The sequence below is a fragment of the Sinocyclocheilus anshuiensis genome, unplaced genomic scaffold, assembly GCF_001515605.1.
Source record: "Sinocyclocheilus anshuiensis isolate Anshui unplaced genomic scaffold, SAMN03320099.WGS_v1.1 scaffold297, whole genome shotgun sequence".
NCBI lineage: Eukaryota > Metazoa > Chordata > Actinopteri > Cypriniformes > Cyprinidae > Sinocyclocheilus > Sinocyclocheilus anshuiensis.
In genome coordinates, this window is record NW_015536479.1 from 828,229 (window position 1) to 838,653 (window position 10,425).

Consider the following 10,425-nt stretch of genomic DNA (forward strand, 5'->3'; position numbering starts at 1 on the left):
TATGCACCAAGAGCTTGTAACACTCCAAAGAGAAAGGAAAAATTGAAATCGCATCATATGACCCCTTTAACGAATTATAACAATGCAATGAAGTGAAAACGACAGCCAGTTTTTAAAGAGATTCTATGTTTCTGACGCAAGCGAATAAAATAATCTTTTCCGAAGACAAGATCATCGTGATTAGCTGTTCTGTCATAAGCGACAAGAGCGAATCAAATAATAGGATACAAACGGGCTGATAAGGTCAGAGTAGTGTGATGGCCAGCTTGTCCCTAGACACGGTTCTAATAACTTTTACCTGAGAAGATTTTGCTGCTTCATTTCGGAAGATTAACTTTTCCCTTCTTTATTCTTCATAACCCGAGAATAAAGTGTGACGACACATACCTGGAGTTACGCCGCCTAAACGGTCCAGTGAAGTATAGGTATATATTGTATAAGTATATATTGAAAGGCTGCGCGTTCGGCTGAACGCATATGCTGAGCCGCTTCAGACAGCGCACCAGTAGCGCTTCAACGCACGAAAACACACACAATTATGTCAAAATGCGCGGTTTTGGCACCAAGAGCTTGTAACACTCCAAAGAGAAAGGAAAAATTGAAATCGCATCATATGACCCCTTTAACGAATTATAACAATGCAATGAAGTGAAAACGACAGCCAGTTTTTAAAGAGATTCTATGTTTCTGACGCAAGCGAATAAAATAATCTTTTCCGAAGACAAGATCATCGTGATTAGCTGTTCTGTCATAAGCGACAAGAGCGAATCAAATAGGCTAATAGGATACAAACGGACTGAAAAGGTCAGAGCAGTGATGGCCAGCTTGTCCCTAGACACGGTTCTAATAACTTTTACCTTGAGAAGATATTGCTGCTTCATTTCGGAAGATTAACTTTTCCCTTCTTTATTCTTCATAACTCGAGAATGTGGCGACACATGCCTGGAGAGTTACGCAGCAGAAACGGTGCAGTGAAGTATAGTTTGAAAGGCTTCACGTTCGGCTGTAACTTATACACTGAGCCGATTCAGACAGCTCACCAGTAGCGCTTCAACGGATGAAAACACACACAATTGTCAAAATGCGCGGTTTTGACAAGTTACCTTGTAAACGTAGTCTTAAATGAGTTATAAAGTCTTAAATTACCATAAAGAGTTAGGAAGTCGCTGATTAACTTTTGTAGCTTGAATAAAGATTAATATGTAGGCTATAGTTTATGCATATATAATATAGTTTATGTGAAGATTGGTTTAAAATCACTTAAATTAAAAGTTATATATTTCAGAGCCTATTAAGTATATGAAATGCAACAAATGTAATTGTGCTAAAACAGCTTGCATTCAGTTTATGCTAAATGTTTTTTCAGATTTTGAGGTAAAATATGACCTGGAGATATTTGTGTGAAAATCACATCGAGGTCCTTACAATTGTCCTCAAACTGATGTGCTCTGGTGCAGTGGTTTTCAATCCTGTTCCTCGGGACCCACTGCTCTGCACATTTTGCATGTCTCCCTTATCTGACACACTCATTTGAGTTCATGGAGCTCTTTCCTAATGAGCTGATGATCTGAATCAGGTGTGTAAATTAGGTAGACATGCAAAATGTGCAGAGCTGTGGGTCTCGAGGAACAAGTTTGAAACCCACTGCTCTGGTGTACTTACTGTAGTATAAAGATATCCACTGACTGCACTATAGTGCATCCTAGTGGTGAGCACAAATGCTCTGACATTTGTTTCAGAGATCACAGATTTATCTGGTACTGCCGGACAGTGAAGTAACACACGACACAAGCACTTTTATCATTTTGCTTTATTGGAAGCAAGTTGTGTGTGATCCTCAGTTCACTACAAAATGAATTCAACTCTTCCATCACCAGCAACTACACATGGCAAGTTCAGAACTATGAGGCAAACAAGAATAAAAACTTTTTACAGTATAAACCACCCAGTTTTAAAAAATAAAACTGTTAAAAAGAAACTTTGAAAACACTGAACCAAATGGAGATGAGCGATGGTTTGTGATCGCTGTGGGAGTGCAGGCTTCACAGTAAACCAGGGTGGAAGCTGGAGTCAGTGGGCTGGATGCGGGTTTAATTGTCTCTGTGTTGTTCAGGTGTGTGTGTGTGTGTTTTGGTCGGCTCATCGGATCCTCTTCTGCTGCCGCGCTCGATAGATGTCATGGATGGGAGGTGCGATCGATCCTTTGTCTTCCTCCTCGTCTGAATCAGCGTTAGGCCTTTTCAAGGACTTGTTTGCCACAGCATGGTTTTCCACAGGTCCGTTTCCTTCGCTGCTCATCTCGAACTGCTTTCCAGTGATCAACTCTACAGCAGCATCTACCGCTAGAGAGAGAACGAGAGCGCAAGCTTTATAGATCATGAACGTGTGAATCTCACAAAACCTTGAAAGAACGGATCACATTTATCCCTAAAACATTAATCACCCTTACTTTTTTTTACTTCAATGCCGAAAAATTTAATTAAAGAGTGAAATGTGTAATTATTCTGATATCTTTTAACTACATTTTCTTTTTAAATAATAATAGCTTTAACAATTTTTACTAATAATGAGAATCTATCAAAAGTAATAAGAACCACATTATATTACCTTTATTTGTTGTTAATTAAGACACTTTCTATTCTCGTTACTATAATTCCAAAATGTATTTTTAGTATATAATATTATTATATTACCACCGTTCTAAATATTTTATTGGTAAGATTTTTCAATGTTTTCAAAAAGTCTTCTGCTCATCAAGGCTGCATTTATTTGATCAAAAATGCAGTAAAAACTGTTATTACAATTTAAAATAACTATTTTCTATTCTCATATATTTAAATATGCAATTTATTCCTGTGATACAAAGCTGAATTTTCAGCATCATTACTCCAGTCTTTAGTGTCACATGATCCTTTAGAAATCATTCTAATATTATTTGCTGCTCAAGAAACATTCATTGTTAAAGTAGAAAACACTTTATCAATTTAATGCATCACTGCTGGATAAAAATATTAATTTCTTTCAACAACAACAACAAATAATTGTTTAGTACAACAGACGTCCCTGTATTACTGAAATGAGAATGAATTAGAACGAATGAAACCATGGGAGTGAGATATCGGAGATCATATGATGATATTCTGTGATACTTACTCTCTGGTAATACACATCTTCTGAGAGACTCCATCAGCTCATCAACCTGCACAAAGGGACCCTAAAAACATACACACACACACACATGATCACACTGTCTTGAAGCTTATGTTTAAATATCTTGAGGATATCTTATCTGACATGCTACAGTTTAGTCTGAAGCATTTAAAAGAAGAAGAGGTGTTGAACTGACTGTAAAACAGCTGGGAGGAGGCAGCAGCTTCATGAGGATGACAGCAGTTGTAGGGACAGGAAACACTCCTCCAGGAACAGGATGCAGGCCGGGAGCTGTCAGGAGGACACGTCACCAAACTTAGCAATGCACACAATCACCTCAAAGTAAGAATTGCACAACTGGGAATGATCTATTGACATGTATTTCGCAAACTTTTTCTCTCACAATTGTGACTTATTATGAATTGAGATATAAACTCAGAATTGAGATACATAAAATCACAAATCTGAGAAGAAAAGGCCAAACTTTGAGATAAACAGTTGCAATTACCTTTACATTTTTTTTTATTGTGGCAGAAACAAACAAACAAAAAAAAAACAATTCTAAGATGTAAAAAAAAAAGACAGAATTGTGGGATGTAAACTGAAAATTCTAAGAAAAAAAAAAGTCAGAATTGTGGGATGTAAACTGAAAATTCTAAGAAAAAAAAAAGTCAGAATTGTGGGATGTAAACTGAAAATTCTAAGAAAAAAAAAAGTCAGAATTGTGGGATGTAAACTCAAATTTCTAAGAAAAACAAAGTCAGAATTGTGGGATGCAAACTCAATTATAAGAAAAAAAGTCAGAATTCTGGGATGTAAAACTCAAAATTCTAAGAAGAAAAAAAAGTCAGGATTGTGGGATGCAAACTCAATTATAAGAAAAAAATTCAGAATTGTGGGATGTAAAACTCAAAATTCCAAGAAAAAAAAAACAGTCAGAATTGTGGGATGTAAACTCAAAATTCTAAGAAAAAAAAACAGTCAGAATTGTGGGATGTAAACTCAAAATTCTAAGAAAAAAAAGTCGGAATTGTGGGATGTAAACTCAAATTTCTAAGAAAAACAAAGTCAGAATTGTGGGATGTAAATTCAAAATTCTAAGAAAAAAAAGTCAGAATTGTGGGATGTAAAACTCAAAATTCTAAGAAGAAAAAAAAGTCAGAATTGTGGGATGTAAACTCAAAATTCTAAGAAAAAAAAGTCAGGATTGTGGGATGCAAACTCAATTATAAGAAAAAAAGTCAGAAATTCCAAGAAAAAAAAAAAGTCAGAATTGTGGGATGTAAATTCGAATTTCTAAGAAAAAAACAGTCAGAATTGTGAGATGTAAACTCAAAATTCTAAGAAAAAACAGTCAGAATTGTGGGATGTAAACTCAAAATTCTAAGAAAAAAAAAGTCAGAATTGTGGGATGTAAACCAAAATTCTAAGAAAAAAAAACAGTCAGAATTGTGGGATGTAAACTCAAAATTCTAAGAAAAAAAAACAGTCAGAATTGTGGGATGTAAACTCAAAATTCTAAGAAAAAAAAACAGTCAGAATTGTGGGATGTAAACTCAAAATTCTAAGAAAAAAAAACAGTCAGAATTGTGGGATGTAAACTCAAAATTCTAAGAAAAAAAAACAGTCAGAATTGTGGGATGTAAACTCAAAATTCTAAGAAAAAAAAGTCGGAATTGTGGGATGTAAACTCAAATTTCTAAGAAAAACAGTCAGAATTGTGGGATGTAAATTCAAAATTCTAAGAAAAAAAAAGTCAGAATTGTGGGATGTAAACTCAAAATTCTAAGAAAAAAAGAGTCAGAATTGTGGGATGTAAAATCAAAATTCTAAGAAAAAAAAAAAAGTCAGAATTGTGGGATGTAAACTCAAATTTCTAAGAAAAAAAAGTCAGAATTGTGAATGTATACTGTACTTGGAATTCCAAAGGGGAAAAAAAGTCAAAATTCTCAGAAGAAAAATCTGAAATGTGGGATGTAAACTTAGAATTCTAAGAAAGTCAAAAATGCGAGAGATAAACTCATAATTTTAAGAAATCAAATTAGAATAAAAAAAAAAAAATCAGAAAACTTGCGATTGCAAAAAAGTCAGTATTGTGGGCTGTAAACTCAGAATTCCAAGAAAAATGTGAGAACTGTGGATGCAAACTTTTAGTAAACAAGAATTCTAAGAAAAAAGTCAAAATTCTGAGAGGCAGAATAGCAAGAAACAGGCAGAATCAAGCTTCCATATGTGACCCTGGAGCACAAAACCAGTCTTAAGTCGCTGGGGTATATTTGTAGCAACAGCCAAAAAACATTGTATGGGTCAAAATGATCCATTTTTTTTAATGCCAAAAATCATTAGGATATTAAGTAAAGATCATGTTCCATGAAGATATTTTGTAAATTTCCTACCGTAAATACATCAAAATTAAATTTTTGATTAGTATCAACATTGCTAAGAACTTCATTTGGATAACTTTAAAGGTGATTTTCTCAGTATTTTGATTTTTTTGCACCCTCAGATTCCAGATTTTCAAATAGTTGTATCTCAGCCAAATATTGTCCTATCATAACAAACCACACATCAATATAAAGCTTATTTATGAATTTCAAGAAATTGACCCTTATGACTCGTTTTGTGGTCCAGGGTCACATATCAAACTAGGCGTCTCGGAGTTGAATGTTAAATGTTTGTGAGGTGCTGATACTCACGCGCCAGATGACGTGGCTGGAAAGGGATCATCTGGCTGGTGTCAGGTTTGGGATACTCAGGTTTGCGGTCGGCCTCGTCTTTCAGCGCAGGGGTAGAAGGAGTGACCACCGCCTCTGGCATCATTGATGCGTATTTGGCACGAGACACATCCTGCCAATCAACATGTTCAGATGATGAGAGGATTGTTGTACTTAAATTACTGATGTACTATACTAAACGCTATACGGTACGAACATATTTATATTGTTATGGTCAGTCGCTTTCTTGCATGCGGTTTTCTCTCCACTGGCATTATTGTTGTGTGTTTATTGGGTCATTGAGAGAAAAGCGCGCAGAATGATTGTGAATGATTCCATTTCCTGTCGTACCTTGTAGCCGAGGGCTTTGAGCTCGCTGGGGGAGCAGGGATACAAATCCATGAACTTGTATCTGTCCACCAGCAGAGCCGTCTCCTTTCCTTCATACTCGTCTTTAAAGGCCATGAAACGCCTTCGCTCCACCTTCAGGATACTGGCCAAGTCTCCAATGTTGCTTTCAAAGGCCAAGAAGCGCGCCCAGATTTCCCTGTTACACCAAAAATCACACGTTAACATCAGGAATATTATCCTTTTCACATTACATTTAACCCTGGATTAAAGTCGCAACGAAATGGAATTGGTGAGAGATGTTTTCTTCTATATTGTGGCGTACATGTAAGTGTAACAAATTATTGAAAAAAAAATAAAAATAAAAAATGTAGGGCAGGGATTGGTTCTACACATCGGTTTTTGATTGGATGTTGAGATGTGGCCTGGAAGATCAAGTTAGAAGGTTTAGATTAAACATTAAAAGGCCAAAGCAATATTTGAAAAATTATTATATAAAAATATTTTGTTTCAATTATTAACATCCTGCACATTCTGCAAGGGGTATGTAAACTTACGAGCACAACTGTATTTGTTTGCACATCTTGTAAGTTGTAAAATGTACGTAAACATACGTATCAAAGCATTGGGCATGGTATCGCAAATTCACAAGGTATTATTGAATCCAATTGAGAAAAGTCAGATTGAAACATTTCCTTGCTTCATTTTTTCCTATCAATCAGATTATTTCAGGTTTACACCACTCCTTCCAATCCGAGTGAAATTTCATTCAGATTGAGCTGTCGACCTCTTTTCAATCTGACTGAGCCATCGATTCATTTACTAACAGATTATTTAGTTGCATTGAAACGTAGCTTGTGTGAAACATTAAATGTTAATGAGTGTTAGTCCAGGGTTGAAAAATAACTCAGACTTGAGCAATTATAAAGCGTCAAAAGCCTAGCAGATAGTTAGCAATATTTAAGAGCAAATTAAAAGAAATAGATGGTATATTTGCGAAAAATAATCAATAAAATCCCACTAACCCAGATTTTTCAGGTGAAAGACTGCCGGACGTCAGGACTCTCTCAAACAGGACTCTAGTGTTGTTGTCCTCTGTGATGGAGGGAAGGGCAAACAAGCTCAATAATTCATTTTTGAAAACGTTTTACTTCTCTTCTTTTTTGGTAATAGCCTAGCGACAAGATAAACACGAGCGATGTTTACTGCATGGCAAACACCGTCTCCTAGCTATCTGCTTTATAAAGGAGACGAATGGTTTGTTTGGTCTGATAAGCGCTCCTGTGTCAGATATCATCATCTGCGTGTGTAAATAAACAACCATCTCGAGGGCATGTCAATGATACGCAATCTCTCAAAGCTTGGGCTGAAATTTTTTTTCTCCAGCGTTTCACCCAATGTGATACAGGCTGGATGAAATGTGACAGGGCAGTAAAGGTATAATAAATGTCACTGATTGTTTGGAAGCAGATTAAAAGGAGACTGTGAATTCACCAAACGTGTGCATGGAGGGAATGGTGTTCTTACCGTTTAAGTGAGAGAGGTAATCAATGTAGGCCAAAATGTATTCAGGAATGTCACCGTATTTCTTCAGTCCAAGCTCAAATATCTTAAAGGCCACAGATTTGTCCTGTCGGCAAAGGAAAAGTCATTCAGATACTCCGTTTTATGTCTGGATACACATTTATTTCAAATGCATAAACTGAATGAAACGTCCTTTAGATATGTGAGGGGCGTAAATTAATGGTTTAATAATTGTGAAGGTCACAGTGTGAATTTTTTTTTAACATGGTTTCCACAAAAATATCAACCAGCAAAACTGTTTTTAACATTGATAATAATCAGAAATGTTTCTTGAGCAGCAAAGCAGCATATGACGATGATTTCTAAAGGATCATGTGACACTGAAGACTGGAGTAAAGGTCCTTGCACACTGAGTCCGAAATTTTCGTATGCGTTTTTCCATTTTTTTCCTATTCGTCATCCTTTCCTATCAAAATGCTTGATACGGATGCAAAAACGCAGAAAATCGAACCTGGTCCGAATTTATTTATGATGGACGAAAGTTTCGGAGGCAGTGTGTAAACGTGATTGACACAACGTGAGGTCGTATTTATTTTTCAACATGCGAAAAATTCGGACTCAGTGTGCAGAGACCTTCACGATGCTGAAAATTCAGCTTTGATCACAGGAATAAATTACATTTTAAAACACATTCAAATAAAAACATTTATGTTAAGCTGTAATATTTCACAAAATTACAGTTTTTACTGCATTTTAATTAAATGCATAAGAGACTCCTTTTTTAAAACATTTGAAACTCAAATATTTGAATGCTAGTGTAAATATAAGAGACGTCGTGATGAAGTTACCTTGCTGCAGTAGTACTCCATAAGAGCAGCAGTGACATACACGTGATGCCGTGTGCGAGGATCCTCTCTGGCCTTCTTAAAGATGGTGCGGCCAGACTTGATGCCTTCAGCTCTTCTGGCAAATTTCATGTACTGGATATAGACCTGAAAAACCAACCCCTTTTTCTGCCAGCAGTTTGCTGGACTGTTCCAGGTACTGGGCAGCTTCATACCAGACGTCCGGGTGATGGCCGAGCACCAGAAGGCACTGCTCATAGGCGAACATCACTGCAAGTGACAAATAAAAAAAATTAGGTACAGAAAATGGCCCGATTTAACGACAAACACCACTTTAAAAGAGACTAAACTCTACCAGAGAAGATTTTAGACTGTATTTTGCAATGCACTTCAGTACATTTGTGTTGTTGCAAAATGTAAACTGTAGTATTGCACAGCTCTGTATTTAAAGATAAGTATGTTACACTTGCATAGGCCAATATATAGCAAAACTCAAATGCATATTTGCAAAATGTAAACTATATTAACGTCCAGCTCTAATCTGTTAAATTCTAATATACGGCATGAAGATATTAAGATATTATAAACATTAACATCATGATTTTCTGTAAAGCTGCTCTAAAATGAACGAGATGCTCTACACAGGACTAAAACAGCAGATGATCGATTGTCAAAACCTGCAGCTCATAGTTTATGAATCTTCCTGTAAGTCACCTCTCTTGGTGATGAGGGTCTGATCTTCGGTACGCAGTGGGTTGCTCTTTTCCCATTGGATGTATTTCTTCCACATCTCCACCTGCTGGGCCTCCTGTGGGGAGTTCTGGGGCGGCACTGAGGGGGCGTTCCGGTCCAAACCCTTCATCACCGTCTCATACTCCTGAACGGGATTACAATCACACCATCAGCATAGAGAAATAGCATGACGAGAAGAAAGAGATGCAGATGCGATTGTGAGAGATTTCTAAAAATAGTACTTTTTTTTAATGTGCTTTTTTGCACATATTTAAAAAAAAAACTTTATTGCTGTATCCTATCATACACTTTCACCCGTGCAGAACTCACCTTGGCAACTCTCCTGGCGTTCATGTAGTCTCTGCTCCGGTCTTCAATCATCTTTTTGGCCAAGTGCACGTTTATGCCCTTTATAATGGAACAAAAGCGATTTATGGACAGTATGTGAACGTGATTGACACAACGTGAGGTCGTATTTATTTTTCAACATGCGAAAAATTCGGACTCAGTGTGCAGAGACCTTCACGATGCTGAAAATTCAGCTTTGATCACAGGAATAAATTACATTTTAAAACACATTCAAATAAAAACATTTATGTTAAGCTGTAATATTTCACAAAATTACAGTTTTTACTGCATTTTAATTAAATGCATAAGAGACTCCTTTTTTAAAACATTTGAAACTCAAATATTTGAATGCTAGTGTAAATATAAGAGACGTCGTGATGAAGTTACCTTGCTGCAGTAGTACTCCATAAGAGCAGCAGTGACATACACGTGATGCCGTGTGCGAGGATCCTCTCTGGCCTTCTTAAATTGATAATAATCAGAAATGTTTCTTGAGCAGCAAAGCAGCATATGACGATGATTTCTAAAGGATCATGTGACACTGAAGACTGGAGTAAAGGTCCTTGCACACTGAGTCCGAAATTTTCGTATGCGTTTTTCCATTTTTTTCCTATTCGTCATCCTTTCCTATCAAAATGCTTGATACGGATGCAAAAACGCAGAAAATCGAACCTGGTCCGAATTTATTTATGATGGACGAAAGTTTCGGAGGCAGTGTGTAAACGTGATTGACACAACGTGAGGTCGTATTTATTTTTTAATGT

At 36.4% G+C, this 10,425-nt stretch overlaps 1 protein-coding gene across 1 annotated transcript in view; it reads right to left on the minus strand.

Moving 5' to 3' along the window:
- Positions 1-1,795: 1,795 nt before the first annotated feature.
- The window catches only part of LOC107671440 (cleavage stimulation factor subunit 3), a 27,359-nt gene continuing 18,729 nt past the window's right edge, over positions 1,796-10,425 (minus strand). Inside the window, exons 15-21 of the mRNA XM_016464396.1 lie at positions 7,740-7,842; positions 7,238-7,307; positions 6,216-6,411; positions 5,847-5,997; positions 3,347-3,441; positions 3,154-3,214; positions 1,796-2,342 (exon numbers count right to left, since the gene is read on the minus strand). Of these exons, the coding sequence (XP_016319882.1) occupies positions 2,140-2,342; positions 3,154-3,214; positions 3,347-3,441; positions 5,847-5,997; positions 6,216-6,411; positions 7,238-7,307; positions 7,740-7,842 (879 nt within the window). The 3' untranslated portion in view covers positions 1,796-2,139. The remainder of the gene's footprint in view (positions 2,343-3,153; positions 3,215-3,346; positions 3,442-5,846; positions 5,998-6,215; positions 6,412-7,237; positions 7,308-7,739; positions 7,843-10,425) is intronic.